At 39.2% G+C, this 17,453-nt stretch overlaps 1 protein-coding gene and 1 long non-coding RNA gene across 3 annotated transcripts; one reads left to right on the forward strand and one right to left on the reverse strand.

Moving 5' to 3' along the window:
- Window positions 1–4,181: 4,181 nt before the first annotated feature.
- On the reverse strand, window positions 4,182–5,589 carry LOC148879930 (uncharacterized). The gene is made up of 2 exons (XR_016104393.1): window positions 5,448–5,589; window positions 4,182–5,156 (listed from the first exon to the last, which is right to left on the reverse strand). It is a non-coding gene; the product is annotated as an uncharacterized LOC148879930 (long non-coding RNA).
- On the forward strand, window positions 5,545–16,035 carry LOC148879931 (beta-amylase 2, chloroplastic-like). Of its 2 annotated transcripts, none has more exons than XM_088961692.1 (10): window positions 5,545–6,009; window positions 6,918–7,208; window positions 8,114–8,191; window positions 8,331–8,534; window positions 9,521–9,715; window positions 10,966–11,130; window positions 11,881–12,141; window positions 13,136–13,354; window positions 13,781–14,000; window positions 15,841–16,035. In XM_088961692.1, the coding sequence occupies exons 1-10, from the start codon at window positions 5,545–5,547 to the stop codon at window positions 15,867–15,869; spliced, it is 2,127 nt and encodes a 708-aa protein (XP_088817818.1). In that variant the 3' UTR covers window positions 15,870–16,035. The 2 variants fall into 2 exon arrangements, with proteins under 2 accessions (XP_088817818.1, XP_088817817.1); XM_088961691.1 differs by having other exon boundaries at window positions 5,545–5,979.
- The last annotated feature ends 1,418 nt before the right edge of the window (window positions 16,036–17,453 follow it).

Raw genomic sequence — 17,453 nt, forward strand, 5'->3', positions numbered from 1 at the left:
ACCGAGATCGGAGTAAGACACCTTGCAGAAAAATATCAAGAAATTCTAAAAGAAGACAAATTTGGATGACGCACTAAGTCATCCGAGCTCTGGCGTCGATGGGATCCAGCTCACTATTTTGGTGCATGTCCTCGGGGAGAAGCATACACCTTGAAATCCGAAGAGCTATGCGAGGGCTATGCAATCGATCTATCTCCGAAACATCTGGTACGCTGGGGATGAAGGGAGGGATGTCTGAGACATAGGGCCGGCCTCTCGCTCCTCCTGGCTAACCTGGGGCTCAGTTGGGTGTTGATCTGTGCACACCAGCTCATCATCCCCCTCAAGGTCGACGATGAGAGGCGCGATAGCAACCTCATCTCAATGCCAGCTAAAGTCCCCTCAGTAGAAGAACAACGGTCAGCCTTCCGCTTCTTCCGAGAAGACCTCTTCTCCTTGCCGACTAACATCATAGAAGTCAAGCTCGCCACACCTGTGAAAAGAGTAGAACAGTTAGCCGAGCTGACAATAGAAGAAACATAAGATGTAGAAACATGTCCCAGTAATCAACCTACCTATATGACTCAAACCAGCCCGCGTGAGCATCGGCTCAGCTAAAACCCTCTCAAACTAGACCTCCTCACAAATAAACTCTTGAAGAGTAGCACGCAACTCACCATCTCTACTCTTGACAACTTTTTAACAATTATTTTACCAGACAGTGTCCAAACTCCAGCCACTGTTCCTAGCTAGAAAGAAGAACATTTTCTTCCATCCCTTGACATTGTTTGGAAAATCAACTAACACCTTCCTCCCATTGCAAAACGAAGGTAGAAGCACAAGGGGCCAAAGATCCTCTTCATATGCACCAAGGTGGCAAAAACCTTAAGGCTCAATGGGAAATTACGATGGTGGAATAAGATGATTAACCCCACCAAAGCCCGAATCACGTTAGGCGCGAGCTGACCTAAGGATATGTGGTAATGCCGCAAGATAACGATTATGAATGGATGAAGGGGAAAATAGAGACCAACAGGTAACGTCTCCTCATAGATACATAGAGCATCTTGGCCATGATCCCTGGGATAGTGATCACCCATGGCTCAATCCAATTGAACTCGCTAGGGATCACATATCTATGGCACAACTCAACTATCTTCTCCCTAGACAACTCGGTTGGGCCAAAAGCGTTTACAACCTCCTCAACTTCATGCCTCTTCCCCACCAAGGCAGTTCACAATATACTCCATACAAGTCCTCTCCCGAGGAGCTCGCTTCACCATTCAATCCATGATCAAACAATCTACCCTCCACCAAACTACCCAATATTGTGAAAACTAGAATACTCACCAGAGGAATGGAAAAAGACTAGAGATGACGGCAATTGAACTGAACTCAAACTAACAGAAAAATGGAGCTCGGCTTGGCAGACTAGCTCAGCTCGCAGACCTCTTGAATAGATTCCTTCCAGAAAACTCCAAAGAAGCAACAATGTGTGTGTGGGGACCTCGGTGGAGGACCCCATACTTATAACTTGCCAAGAAGAGAATCAACGGCACATATGTAGGCCACAACTGGTAGGGCGCATAGAACAAGGAATTAACAACGCAAACGCACCGACAGTCGGGTTACAGCTAGCAATGAGCGTGCGAATTTAAAAAACCGGGTGCACGCAAATTTAAAAATTCAAAATCATGCACACAAAGCGTGCTTATTCAAATTTGAATATGTGCGCCCCTCCAAAAACATTCTCCCACGCGCACGTCAACTTTCTCCCTTTTTTTTAGATTCAAAATTTTGAGGGAAGCGGTTCAAGTAGCCCCAGGCCAAACACCCCATCAGGACCTACTTTCTTTGTCGAGTTGACACCGACTTGAGAGTGGGGGGAAATTGATGAAGGGTAATTTGGTCCTCCCAAACAAATGGCAACATGTAGCCCTTATCAACATCTCAGCACTGAGTTAGCAGACTAACTCAACAGGTTAGCTCAGAGCACCTCATACAGCCCAATCTCGACCTTGGCAAGGGCGAGTTGGCAGAGCCTGTAAGGTCACTGGCGACCTGGCCAAGAAGCCAACCGAGATGAGGTGAGGCAGCTTGCAAGGGTGAGCTTGCTAACTGTTTTTGTAAACTCACTATCGAAGACGTCGGTATCATGACCGTTAGAACAACTCGTCGTACCATGCGCCAGATTCTACTCGAACGAAGTATAACGCCATGCGGAACTCACAATCGACACATTAATATGCCCTATATTGCGGAAACATCTCTGTCAGAAGCTCGGGGACATTACCAAGAGTGCCTTGAGCCCCCCCCCCCCCCCCCCGATGACTATAAAAGACATCCAGATCCATCCAAGAAAGGTACGCGCACTAAGACTCTCAAGCTCCCTCACACTCTTAGAGAATACCTCTTACTGACTTAAGCATCGGAGTGCCCTCCCCGAGTAAAAGACACCTAGGCACTCTCACCTTCTTTCCCTTGCAACACACTCCAACTCAGATGTATAAGCATCAGTTTGGCTTAGCTCGGCCCAGTGAATCTTCACTTTAAAGTCTAATGTCACATAATCTGGATGCTCCCTCGTGGCAGGTGACTCAGACTCTAAAGTGAAGATTTGCTGGGCTGAGCTGATCCAAGTTGATGTTGATATATGCGAACTAGAGTGTGATGCAAGGGAAAGAAGGTGAGAGTGCTCGGGTGTCTTTTACTCGGGGTGGGCACTCCGATGCTTAAGTTAGTAAGAGATATTCTCTGAGAGTGTGGGGGAGCTTGAGAATGTCAATGCGCATACCTTTCTTGGATGAATTTAGATGTCTTTTATAGTCATCGGGGGGCTCAGGGCACTTTGGTAACGTCTTCGAGCTTTTGGCGGAGCTGTTTCCACAATATAGGGCGTATTAATGTGTTAGTTGTGAGTTCCACATGATGGTTATAGTTCATCTAAGTAGAATCTGGCACACGTTACAACGGGTTGTTCTAGTGGTCACGATACTGGCACCTTCGGTAGCGAGTTTACGGAAATGGTTAGCAATCTCACCCTTGCAGGCTGCCTTAGCTCACCTCAGCTCGACTGGCTTCTTGGCTAGGTCGCCAACCACCTTATGGGCTATGCTAGCTCACCCTTGCCGAGGTTGAGATTGGGTTGTGCAAGGTGCTTCGAGCTAACCTATTAAATTGGTCGGCTGAGTCAGTGCTGAGATGTCGATAAAAGCTACGTACCACCACTCGTTTGGGAGGACCAAATTACCCGTCATCAATTACTTTAAAAAATTTACCGTTGAGAGCAAAATACTGCTCTAAGTCTATCGGAATGGATAGGTACATGGCACATCCACAAACATAAGAAACCCCATTCGATGTATTCGTAACAGTATAGTATACAGCCCAAATATGGGGTGCCACAAATTCACCGACTTTAGGGGACGAGTAAGGTCGATGACTACTTTCTAATTGCCTTGATTTTGGTGAAAATCATAAAAATTAAATTTGATTATATAAATTAGATCTAGTGCCAATTAATGCAGTTCATCCACTTCTTTACTTGCCTTTTTTTGTTAAAATAGACTGATTACGTTTCTTTCTCTTGAAGAACATATATACAAAAATATTTATTCATCTATTTATCATGTGGCATCTCTTAGAAACGAGAAAAAAAACATCTAGATTGATGTACACCCCTTTGATTGCTTCCTTTATTCTTTTATTTTTAATTATTAAAAAAATATTGATGGATCTTTCTTTCTTCTGGGTTTTTTTATTCTTTTTGTGAAAAAAAAATCATTACACAAAAAATAAAATAAAAACAAGCAAAAACATAAAGAACACAAACAGATATAACTGAAGAAAAGGAAAAAAAAAAAACACAAACAAGCAACAGCTATCAAGTATCCGCTAAACATCCAAACACCCTATACATAAGACCATAACCATAAGAGAATAACCATAAAATCAGAAAAGCCAACTCGGCATGGAAGCCCAGAAGGAACCATTTTCAGATAGGCCTGCTGAGCCAGATCAAGGCCTAGGTTTTTATTGACTTTGCTCATGCTGCTTGTTTCTCTTCTACCTGAGTTATTGCATAGGGGTGCAATTTGAGCGGAACTGGGCTGGGCCTTTTTTTATAATTTAAATGGATCCAGTTCAAAGGCCCGAATCCAAAACTGTATAAAACGGTTTATACAAGTGTGAATGCAAATGAATAGAGTGTAAAACCATTTATATAAATTGTAAAATTGAATTAGTTTTACAATTTTAGCTGTAATAAATACAAATATGAATTTCAATAAAAGATATGCATTTTTTTAATCGAAAACTAACTTTAATTTAAATATGCATTTAACTATGGTTTATCAATGCATAAATATAAATAAAGGCAAAAGTGAACTAAAGTACAAATTTATCCTTAACCGCAATTTACACTCGCATGTCGCATCAAAACGCAGCCTGAGCCCGGATATCGTGAAAAGCAAAAAATCGTGCGAACACGCACGGCATCCAGCCGCACATCGGGAATTGTTCGTACGGTTTTTTACTTTTTAGAAAAAAATTCCCGTCTCGAGATTAACAAGAATCATGGTCACGTACTCAGTACTCACGTCTGGAGACAACCCCTAAAACTCGCCGCGCGAGTAATCCAGGCCATTTGCACGTGTTACACGTGTCATCCACACGACCGTTCGATTTTTTCCTCGCCTAAGCCCTTCGTTCGTGTTAACATAAACTCAAGCACGCGGCCGCACACGCGTGAAACCCTAGAATCTGCATTCTCCCCTACACCCCCTCAAATCGCCGGAAACTCGCCGGAAGTCACACGTACGACCCCCTTAGAACCAAATCGAAGCCTTCCTTACACGGAGCTCCGACAGATCTGGTAACCCTATTCGCCTGCAATGTTCAGGTTTCGATACGATTCGCCGGAAAGGGTTCAACCTTACCGGAGAAGACCGAGGGGTTTCTGAAGCTCGTTAGGACATCTGGCTTTGGTCGGAAAGGTGAGATATTGTTAGACAGACGTCGCTGTGAATGTCCGCATTTAGAGGGAAAAGGTAGAACACGTGATGGAAAGATTTCATAGAGTGAATTTCGAGGATTTGATGAATTCTGATTAGGGAAGAAACCCTAAACGCATAGGGAAATTGACGTGTGAAGATATGCATTCGTCGTCGAGTCGAAAGCTGCAGAGCCACAAGGTTTCATTAATTTCATAGGCGAATGGCGAGTTCTAATCAGCAAACATAATAGAGCAACCAGGTAACCTCAGAAAGCCCGAATTTATTTAAGTCGAAAAGGCTTTTTCTCTAGTTTATTTGTTTAGATGAGATACCAGTTGCTCGAAATAAAGCAGGAAAAAGTTCGAGAAAAAGTTATCTAAGTCGATAATATCACCATCAAAACTAATCCATTCCCTTTCAAAATTCCGCTAGAAATTAATGATCCAATTTTTATCAAAAGAACCAGAATCTTACTCAAATTCATATGTTGCGTTCTCGAATTGCAGTAACCCGAAGAATGCGAACACGCGAAAGCAATACGAATTAAGAAAGGAGAGAAAAGGAAACAGTTATGGCCCAAGAGATGGAAAAATTGGGGGGAACGAGCGAGGAAGATGACGAAGAAATGGATATGGGAGTGAAAGAAGAAGATGACGAAGACGAAGACGATGAGGAGAAGAAAGCAAACAGCGATAACGCCATGACAAACGCCAGTGAAGGAATTGCATGTCCAAACAGCTTTCAAGAACAACAGCAAGAACAAGACCAGCAGTTGGCTGGCTCCGGAGGGCCTCGAAGGTGTCGGCCTAAGGAAGAGAAAGAAAGAACAAAACTACGAGAGCGGCATCGAAGAGCGATCACAGCAAGGATCCTGGCTGGCCTCCGCAGGCACGGCAACTATAATCTCAGGGTTAGGGCTGATATTAACGACGTCATCGCTGCTCTGGCGCGAGAGGCTGGCTGGATTGTCCTTCCTGATGGAACTACTTTTCCCTCCAGATCTCAGGTGCCTACTTCTACTTCTATACATCTTCAGGTGTTCTTCCCTCTCTATCATAATCTCCACTCTCTCTAGCTCTCATTTCAGTAAAGAATCTCTCTCCCTAGTTTTCTCCATTTTTTATTCGAAAACTCCAGGCTACATCGACCTCTCTCGTTGCACGCTCTCTACACCTCACAGATTTACGGGATTTGGTGATTACAAAATTTTCCTCTTTTGTTGCGTATTAATTATTTTTAGATGACCTATCGAAAACCATCGGATTGGAACCTCGGATTATTGTATCACGATTCCGAGATAAAAGATCCCAATCCAAAGGTGGGTGGTGGGTTGCTGGCTTGCTGCTTGAAAGAGGCTGACAGTCTTTTGACTCCTGAGGATTCTTTTCTTTCATTCTTTCTTATAGCTAAGCTAAACTACCTATTAAGTAACTTTTTAGAGTTAGAGATCTTGTTAAAACCGTTGGATAGTCACCGAATGTGAAACCTGATGGATCAAGTTTGCCACTTGGCAGCCTGACGAACACCTAATCCGCTAGATTAGTTGTTCTTTTGGTAGCATGGACCTACCATAACAGATTGGTTACTTTCCAGTTGCCACTGTGGATTAGCGATCTCTCTAATTCATGCAATCTCCCAACAAAAGGAGATCCAAATAAATCGTGCTGCGGAACTTCTTCTTACGTCGATTCGTTATACGATTACGATTGGTTTACAGTTTTGAAATTGGAGACGTAGTCTTGGAACGGTATTCGGTAGCCACTATCACGGATTTCCTTCCTCGCCACTTCTCTTTTTTTCTATCTACCCGTGTGCGCAGGCGTGAATTTGTTTCATTTTGTATTGGGTTTGCTTGGAAATGCTAAATCCAGCTTGTGATCTCCATTTTCAAGGGGTCTGCTGAGGAAAACCAAAATGGGGATTTTGTCTGTTCAAATTTTTCAGGGCGCAAGGCCTGCTGGCGCCGCTTCGAATGCTGCCGTGACTTCATCGTCGTCGCATGTGGTGCCGTTGCAGAACCCGCCCACCTCCTTGAGAGGAGGAACCTCTCCTGGGTTCAGGACTATAGTGGATTATCGTTCGGGTCGAATGAAGGGCGTCTACATGCCAACTTCCTCTCCTTACGGGAGGTCCTCTACTACTCGGTCTCGAACGCTAACCATGGCGGTGGATAGAGGAGGGACTGAAAATTCTTCTCTCGCCGGTAATTGTATGGACACTGTTGATCATAAGCAGGTACATATTCATATCTTCCCTGTTCTGAATTTTTTCCCCGAAATTTCTAGTTCACTAACGTTTGGTTCTTGTGAGGAAGTTTATTTTCTATGAATTTCAATCTTAGTTCATAGCTATATTTGTGTTGGTATTAATCAGCATTTCTTTTCTTTTCCGTTCTTTCTTTCACTAGTGACAATATTGTATGCTAATTTGCAAAATTGATACAAAAATAGAAAACAGAAGCAGTGGAAACCATTGGAAAACACAAGGGGAAGTTCAGTTAGGCTAATGTTATATGGAACACAGTAATAGACAATCAAGAACCAATATCTCCATAAAATCAGCATAGTCACTTATCAAAGAAATAAAATAAAATAAAATCAGCATAGTTGACATAAGAATATTGAGATGAATGAGTGGGAATCCTGGAAAGGATAAATTTAAAGATGACTAAATTCATAATAATTCAAGAGTGGCCCCAATAGTTGATGGAACTTGAGGGTTGTGGGAGAGCTAGAGGAAGTGTGAAAAAGGCATGGTTGAAGTTATGGGAAAAAGATCTGAGGACTCACAAGTTACAATGTGGCAGGAAATATGTCCCTTGTTAGAGTGAAATGGCAAGACAAAATCTCTAGTTGATCCTGTGTAGTTGGAAGCTTTATTGAATTGGGTTCAGTATTTATTTCTTCTGTGTTTTCCACAGTGAGTGGTTGTTTCTAGAAAATCAATGACCATTTCTGGAAAATGGTTTTGGAATTTATACTTGAAATCTAGCTCAGTTATGACACCTATCTTTTGCAGTGTCATTTATACATTATATAAATACACAGATTGACTTCTATTTTCAATGTTCAGATGAGTTATACCAAAGAAATTTTTGATCACCTTTGGTTCTATTTTCCATTGTTTCTCGTCTTTTACAGGTAATGGATATAACTCCAAGGTTGCGAGAGCGGGATTTTGCGGGCACCCCTTATGTTCCAGTTTATGTAATGCTACCTGTGAGTTCTTTTTATTTCATCTTCTTTAAGTTATGATCTTTTGAGAAATGGTTTTGATTTTGGTTTGGTGGATAATTTATATTATATTGATAGCTATTGTGTTTTAAATATCACCTTCATATCTTTTCATTGTTGGCAGCTAGGAGTCATTAATAAGAAGTGTGAGCTGGTTGATCCAGATGGGCTACTGAAGCAGCTAAGAGTACTAAAATCAGTTAATGTTGATGGTGTTATGGTTGATTGCTGGTGGGGAATTGTTGAGGCACACACTCCTCAAGAATATAACTGGAGTGGTTACAAGCGGCTCTTTCAAATTGTGCGAGATCTCAAGCTTAAGTTACAGGTGATGATGTATGCACATATCCTTGCTTTCAAATTGGGGAGAGGAGGGGTAGAGGTGGATTGAATACAAAGTTGAGGGGTGTGTTTGTGAAGAAATAATTGGGAGGTAAGTATTTTAGGTGTCTACATTTTTTTTTTTTTGGTGGGGGGGGGGGAGGATATGCCTGGTTATGTGTGTGATTCGAAGATGATTTCTTATCACTTTTCCATTTTTAATCCCTTTTTCTTATTAATAATTTATTCTTTTATTATCAAAATTTATTAGTATTTTAATCTCCATGCATTCTTACTGTGTAATATTAGAGAAAGGTGTGAAATGTGAACTGCTAATTTCCACCATCATTATCCAAGCCTTTTCTCAATTATATGGGGTCGTCTACATGAATCATGTTCGCCATCTGTTCTGTTTAATGCCATATCCATTGTTAAATTATTGGCACTTGCTCAGCTCATCCTTAATCCTAACTATTTGGGGGGAGTTTGTGCCCAATTATGTGTCATCTGGGGATGATTTCTTATCACTTTTCCTTTGTAATCTTTTTTCTCTTTCTAATAATTTATTCCTTAATTATAAAAAGCACACATATCCTTGTTACTTTATTGGTATTTTAATTTCCATGTACTTGCTATGTGATATTTAGAGAGAGATATATGAAATGTGAACTGCTGGTTTTCCATGAGAAATGATATTTTTTAGTGCCTCAGCTCGGCTCAGCCTTAACACCAACTATTTGGGGTTGGCTACCTTAATCCTGTCTTCCTACTGTTCTCTATCAAGGACCATCTTTTCTATTAAATTGCAAACCCATGTTCATATTTGGCTTGGGTAAAGGATTTTATGATAGCTGCCAATCTGATACAAATACAACCCTCAACCTTTATCCAGGTTCGGGGATGCAGCATAAGATTAGCTAACATTGGTAGAGTCGATATCTTTCAGTCCCTATGGAATATAATTATTGTTTTTTGAATTTTTAACTGTACCAGGTGGTAATGTCATTTCATGAATGTGGAGGCAATGTTGGTGATGATGTTTGCATTCCACTGCCACACTGGGTGGCAGAAATTGGTCGAAGCAATCCCGACATATTCTTTACAGATAGAGAAGGAAGGCGAAATCCTGAGTGCCTCTCATGGGGGATTGATAAGGAACGAGTTTTAAGAGGCCGGACTGCTGTTGAGGTATTGGATTCTGTTTTCTGTTAAACAACAATTTATACTTTTCTGATGAGAATACATCTACTCTAACATTGGTAGCTTTTGTCCTGTGCATTTTATGTATCTACTTATGTGTGCATTTTATGGGAAAACCATCGATATTGGGAAAAAACTGCCACAATCCCTGAAGGACCCAGGTTGTCAAGAGAGCTACCATCAAAGTGTAATGCGATCTCTCCATCTACTCGAGAACCATTGATATAAAAAGATAAATCCCCAAGTCCTTGAAGGGCCTGGATTGCTGATTGCCAAGAGAGCTGCCATCAAAGTGTAATGTGACCTCTATCTATTTTGAGAGGGCTTATGAGTTCTAGGCTATGGAGCTCAGGGAGAAGATTGATAATTTCTACAAGGTTCCTATGCATGGAACAAGGCTCAAAGTATCAATGAGATATGCCCCATATCAAGCATATTGTTTTGTATCTTCGGGGTACCGATACCCCTTTTTTAGGTTTTTTTTTATAATTATATAACATAAAAATAAACCTCCTGTGAAATTTTGAAAAAAAATAAAAATAAAAACAAAAGATGCACAAGGTTCAAAAGTGTTGATAGTTGATACACCCCTTCTGGCATGCTGTGGTGTATCCATACCTTGAACCATGGCATGGAGTTGAGGAAGAATGATTTGAAATCCTTTGTTGCTAACATCCAAGAATTCAGAAGATAAAAAGAGTGTGGTTTCTAAGGCAGCAAAGTGGTCACTCTACCTTCTGAAACTTGATTATGTTTCTTTCTTCCACACTCCCAACAAACAGAATGTATGGTAAAGTCTTACTTTGGAGCTTGATCTAACTGACCTCTATTGTTGTAACAGGCCCATGATGCTTCCTAGGGCCACCCACTCCAAACCATTTAGTTTCAAGATACGCCACAATGAAATTACTACCAACTTTATTGAATAGAACTTCTCTGCCAAGGACTTTTCTAATATCATTCCTTTTAGTAGATCATATCTGATCATATAGTTTTTAGGGGATGCAACTTGGAAGAATGTTAGGGAAACCTGCAGTAGGATGACATGATAATAAAAACAAAAGTATTTTGCCTAGATGGGCACATGTAAATATAATAGTTTGCTTCCTATCTTGCTATACTTTGCTTCTTAATTTTCCATAATTAGTCTGTGAACCTATTTAAAGTACTATTCAGCCATGCAAATACTACTTCTACTAAATTTTTAGCATTTGCATTTTGGTATAAATGACATGTAGGTTTACTTCGACTACATGAGAAGTTTCAGAATAGAATTTGATGAATTCTTTGAGGATGGGATCATTTCTGAGATTGAAGTTGGATTAGGTCCCTGTGGAGAGCTACGCTATCCATCTTATCCAGTAAAGCATGGGTGGAGGTATCCTGGCATTGGTGAATTTCAGGTAACCTTATTGTGTAACTTTTTTTATACAAGGACCTTTTCCCAATCATTATGACTATACAACTGTGTTCATGAGTCACATTCCTTCCTGTGCCTGTCATTCCCAAAACCTGTTGTCTTTAATTTTGACAGGGGGTTATGTTTTTGTTCTCAAGTGGTCAAGCCTGACAAGAACTGGAAGGAAGTATAAGTCACCTGTTACCAAACTTAGCATTAGTATATACATGGTAACATTAAGTTATGGTTCAAGTTATTCATCAAAAAAAGTTATGGTTCAAGTTTGTGTGGTTATATTGTTATAGAACAGCTGTACATATATACTTTATAGTATATTACTAAGATTGTTCTACTACGGTTTGCCGGAGTTCTCTTAGTCAACTTTGTCCTTCATACTGCACAACCGGCTAGCATTATTTAACTCGTGTCTTCTCCGTTCTCATTATTTATGATGTGCTCCATATCTAAAATTCTGAGCTCCATTTAGGAACTTGGCATTTTATTATGGATTTGTGATCTTAGCATCTAGGGAAATTGCTGCTCTTCTTCAAAGGAAGGAGAGAAAAGTGTTGTTTATGACAACTTTTGAGTCCATTTCTTAAAACTGGTAAATTTACTTCTGTTTACGGTTAAAAATCTTAGTTAATCCAGTTTAGGACTTAAGTGTCAGGTGATGATTTTTCCATTATCTTTTTTTAGCTCTTTTTGGGATTGGAGCTTATGAAATTATAACAGCTTACTTTTCCTCTTGCAGTGTTATGATCAGTATTTGTTGAAGAGTTTGAGAAAAGCAGCAGAAGTAAGGGGGCATTCCTTTTGGGCTAGAGGGCCAGATAATGCAGGTTCTTATAACTCCCGGCCACATGAAACTGGATTCTTTTGTGATGGAGGGGATTATGATAGTTATTATGGAAGATTCTTTCTTAATTGGTACTCCCAGATTTTGATTGACCATGCTGACCGAGTGCTTTCTCTGGCCAAGTTGGCTTTTGAGAGCACCTGCATTGCTGTAAAGGTGAGCCCTTGTCCTATAGTGTTCTTACTACAGAAATGAGCAAATGATTTCTTACCCACAAAATAGATTCAATAAAGACTATCACTTTTCATTTTTCTTTAATTTATGATTTAATATTAGTATTCTATACATGGTACTTGGGGGAAAGAAAAATGCAATTGGTGATTGGTGATGATATGTTGTTCTTGAAAAGCCAATCCACATAGTATGTATTATTGGGGAAACTTGAGTCATTTTAGCAAAGGTCAATTTAACTGTTGGGGAGAAGTTTTGTAGGGCTTAGAGTTATATTACATCATATATGAGCTTAAAGCCCTCTTACTAACCATAATCCCCATTTTAAAGTTTGTTAGCTGGCACATATGTACCTTTAAAATGCTGTATCGTCTTTCTTGTAACTTGATAAGATTTTTTTTTAAGGCTCAGTTTGTTTGCAGTACAAATTATATTTGCACTGGTGTAAATGCATGAAAGTGCAAATAGACTGAGTTTAAATTCTGGTTTTCATTTGCTTTAGATTTGACTTTCTCTTATTTGTTCATAAGAAGTCAAATGATGTGGTCTCCACCTTACATGAAGGAGAATGGAGGTAGGAGGGTTATTTGTTTGGGAGTGAGGTAAGAAGCAAATAATGTGGTCCTCCCACTTAAAATGAGAGAGAATTAATGGAGGAAGGTGGTGCAAGTTTTGCATCAGTTTTGCTGATAAAAAAAAAAAAAAAAAGTTTCGCATCAGTTCTTGGGATGCAAAATTTGCACCGGCAATGAATGCAAATGAGATGAAAAGTACAAATTTTATATTAAGTAGGAGTTTAAACCAGCCACAAACAAATGGGTGCAAAATTGAACTGGGTACAAATTTGTATCCAGAGTGCAGATTTGCACTGCAAACAAACAGAGCCTAAGGAAAAAATATAGTAAGAGAAGCGACTGATATAATGACCATTATCTTGATCCTTTCTCTAAACTTTTTTTTTTTTTTTGTTAATGAGCAGTTATCAGGTATTCATTGGTGGTACAAGACAGCCAGCCATGCGGCTGAATTGACTGCTGGGTTTTACAATCCATGCAATCGAGATGGTTATGCTGCAATTGCTTCAATGCTAAAGAAGCATGGGGCTGCTCTTAACTTCACATGTGTTGAATTGCGCACTTTGGACCAGCATGAAGACTTTCCAGAGGCACTGGCTGATCCTGAGGGTCTGGTCTGGCAGGTAACAAGTTGGTTTTGTTTAAAATGATTCTCTGCATATGCTGGCCCAGAATAGCGCTTCAGTTAGAAAGAAAGTTCTATAGAGAGATTACAGATATAGCAGATGGCTTTCGAAAATCCTAGTTTATTTGTAATCATTTCCAACACTGAAGAGACTTTCATGAAGTGTAATTATTTTCTTCTTCCTCAAGTATTGGACATTTCTGAAGACTGAAGGTGTTATTTTTTCTGGGTTCTCAATATACTATGAAACAAAACTTACCTTCTTAGCCTAAAGCAATTCGGTTCTCCATTTATATGATATCTACTAGTGGCTTTGTTCTGCAAGTTTTTTCTCTATTATTTTCATTTTTTTGGTGGAAGGCATGTGCTTGTCAATATAATTTGTGACAAAGAATCTCCATTGTATTACTGCTTTCATTTTCAGGTACTTAATGCTGCATGGGATGCTTCCATACCTGTGGCTAGTGAGAATGCTCTTCCTTGCCATGATAGAGAAGGATACAATAAGATATTGGAAAATGCCAAACCATTGAATGATCCAGACGGACGACACCTATCAGCATTCACATACCTCAGGCTAAGCCCACTTCTGATGGAGAGGAACAACTTTCTGGAGATTGAACGGTTCGTCAAGAGAATGCATGGTAAAGCCTTGTTAATTTATTTGCATTTTCTGCATTTATCTCTGTCCCTTGGACAATGGCATATACTTGGTTTCAGCTGAACAACAGAACAAGATCAGCCTTGAAAAAGAAATAGGCTGTAGGCCTGCTTTCGTCTTTGTTATTGAAAAAGTGGTGATAAACTGGGTAAACTTGCCACCATGCCATTGAATTTTTTTCCCAAACTTGTGGATTATCCATAGTGACAACTTGTTAAATGTTGTTTCTCTTGACTTCTCAATGGAATCAAAAGTTGAATATGTTTGCAAATTTCTAAAATATTGCTAAAATAGCATTCACATATTTACACGTTGCTAAAAGATTTCATGTTAACAATCATCTATTTATTTTCCTTGTGAAAAAAAAAAAAAACGTTTTATCATGCTTGGACCTCTTTGGCAAGTGTTTTCATGTTTTGTGCTGCATGTGCTCATTGTCTTTATTTCCTACATCTTATAACAAGTATTAGGAGTTTCAACAATCGGGATGCTTTCTAAGGATCAAAATCTTCCATTTGTTGTTAGTGCATTAGATGTTTTCGAGGCTTCTTCATGCTTATTTGATGGAACAAGTTTGGTCACTTGACAGTTTCTAGTCTAATACTTTCTAGTAGGAGGAATTGAATTATGGCTGGCATAAGCAATCAAAGTTTTCCACGTTTTACATTATTACGTTGTACAACATATTGAAGAGCTTGTACATTAGTCTTTTTGTTTATTTACTTGTCTGTGTCTTTTTCTTTTTCTACTTTTTAGGGGGTGGGGATGGGGATTGGGCAGGAAAGTAAATAGCATTTTAACATTTGCAGAATAGGTTGTGTTTTTGTTGTTTTTATGCATGTGATTCAAATAAGCATGAAGAAGTTGTTTATTTACTTGTCTGTGTCTTTTTCTTTTTCTACTTTTTAGGGGGTGGGGATGGGGATTGGGCAGGAAAGTAAATAGCATTTTAACATTTGCAGAATAGGTTGTGTTTTTGTTGTTTTTATGCATGTGATTCAAAAGTTTTTAAAGGATATTTTAGTCTTTTTGTATTTCACACATGTCTGCGCATCACCTTGTATTTTTATCTAAATTTTTTTTCTCCAATTGTTTTGAAGCTTTTAGCTTCATGTACTTTTCTTTGAGCTCCACATGGGAATGGGATAGGAAAAAGAAGCTCAATGGGGTTATCTCTAGTAATCCCTTTTCCTATAGAAGGACCCAAATGGGGAGAGTATATACTTACCCCATGCTTGGGAGTATGTGGAAATCTTTATCACATGTGTACACGCCAAGCCAGACTGGGTTGGGGTGTGGGTCCAGGTGCTTGTGCATGTGTATATGTAACCGAAATTAATTTGAAGTAGTCTCTACTCTCTATCTCTACTTTATTTTTTTTTTAATTGCAAATTTTCATTTATTTTAAAACATGTCTTTTTAATTGTAAACAAAATGTATTTTGTTACGACCTTTCAACATGCCTTTTCCTGCGTTGTGTTTGTTGTCACATTTTTCTGCGTTTTCCTTCATCTCTGCATCTTCTCATTACATTCTACCAAGTTGGAAGATTGTTGTGGTTTGTGCGGTTTAGTATTTCATGCGCATGGTTATCAAGTACTTTCAAGGCTGTTGAATCCTAGAAAAGACAAAGGACAATGTCCTTGATATGCTTCAGCCATAAGTCTATTTCTTCTGCCCTTATTTATGTGTTAGTAGTGTTGTACTCTAATTCTTATACAATAATCTTGAGCTGAATTGTTTGATCATATTTTGGAATGTAGCTGTAGCATTGAGATCATGACATCACTAGCTGATTGACACGAATCTCATTCGTTTGGCAGGGGAAGCAGTTATTGATCTCCAATTATAAGAGAAAGCCGAGATTATACCTTAGGTAGTTGGGTTCACAAATAATCACTTCGGAACTACACATGATTCTCTTCTTTGCAGGTGTAGAAAATATTGTAAATGAAATCATCATATCACGTGACAAAAATAGACATTATATTTAAATTCGCAGTCTTGCCATTGTTCCATTTTCTTTTTAATTTTTTACTTGTTCTTTTGGCCTATAAACTAACCCCGGTGAAACTCGTTAATTTGAATCACATATATATATATATATATATATATGGGCAATCTTTAGGCTCCGTTTATTCTGAAGCAATTGGCCAAGCCAGGCCGGGTTAGATTAGATTGAGGTCAACCCTGATGTCTGATCCGATCCAACCCAAGTTCTTGAACCCCAATTGCAGCCTCAACCCCAACCACATGAGATCAGGTTGGGTTGGGATTCAATTGGATTTGGGTTGAAGCCAATTTCTTTGTTTCTTTCTTTAAAAAGAAAAAAAAAATACTCCTTGTTTCTTAAACTCAGAATTAGCAATTTAAGGTTAATCAATTTTAGCCGCAACCATGGTTCAAAGTATCAATATGTCTCTGTGTACTGGCAGAAGCGTTATCGGTATTTAGATACACAAAAGTAATGGTTTTTTTTTTCTCAAATTTTGGTTTTTGGGGAATTAAAAGTTTTTTATTAAAAAAGAGAGGTTTCAAAACGCTCGTAAACAGGTGTATCAGAACTCAAAAGATACGATACGATATGCCTGATACATTACTGACTATACTCAGTCGCATGTTCAGAATATCAATGACTATGATACAATCGATTTTTCATGTGTGGATGCATGGCTAGCAATGTATTGTGTTCAGCAGATCCAACTCTGCTTGACCTTACTTACTGCTAACCATGGTTTTAAAACTATCGTTGATTTGGGTGATCGAACTGCTTGACCCTGAAACTGGCTGCTTAACTGATTCCATTTACCACCTGGTCCGGAAATTATCGTGGACTCTGTCAGCAAACAACTGGCAACCGTTGAACGGCTGAACTGTGTGACTTGGACAACAGTTTTTGCTTTGGATCAATTTTATTTTTTAATTAATTTTTTTTTAATATTTAATAGTCCTAGGTTGATCCATTCGGAACAGATGATTGAACCGCTGATTGAGGCAAAAGCGGTTCCAATTAGTGAAGCCAGGTTAGGTTGAGTTAATGTCACCTCTAACCCAACCTGCTAGGTTTAGGTTTTGGTTGGCTCAAATTCTTTACTTATTTTTTGCTTTTAACAGGCAAAATGTTCTCACTTCTTAAGATCAACCAATCAAGGTTAGTTAGTTACCTTAAGCAGTTAACACATACTTTGAGATAAAGAGGGTGTTTGGTTTTGTTTACATTTATCCAGTAAACGTTTTGTATTTGTATGACTATAAAAACGAAAAACACATTTAGTGAGCGCATTTATGACATATAAGCACTATTAGACATCACAAAATAAAGCATTGCTGGCCATGTTCACCCAACTGCACATATGGAACATTGGTTGTGTTGTAATCACTAATATTCTCAACATGTGGTTAGATAAGTGTGGCCAGCAATGTGTGGTAATCAGCA

The sequence above is a fragment of the Nelumbo lutea genome, chromosome 1 (genome assembly GCF_056320005.1).
Source record: "Nelumbo lutea isolate HS-2025 chromosome 1, American lotus-T2T, whole genome shotgun sequence".
In the NCBI taxonomy this organism is placed as follows: Eukaryota; Viridiplantae; Streptophyta; class Magnoliopsida; order Proteales; family Nelumbonaceae; genus Nelumbo; species Nelumbo lutea.

Excerpts from the sequence above, each read along its gene's own strand:
- LOC148879931 (XM_088961692.1), top strand. The coding sequence starts at position 5,545 with ATGGCCCAAGAGATGGAAAAATTGGGGGGAACGAGCGAGGAAGATGAC. Across the intron at positions 11,131-11,880 it reads CTGGCATTGGTGAATTTCAG|TGTTATGATCAGTATTTGTT; the intron begins GTAACCTTATTG and ends TTCCTCTTGCAG. Across the intron at positions 13,355-13,780 it reads CTGAGGGTCTGGTCTGGCAG|GTACTTAATGCTGCATGGGA; the intron begins GTAACAAGTTGG and ends TTTCATTTTCAG.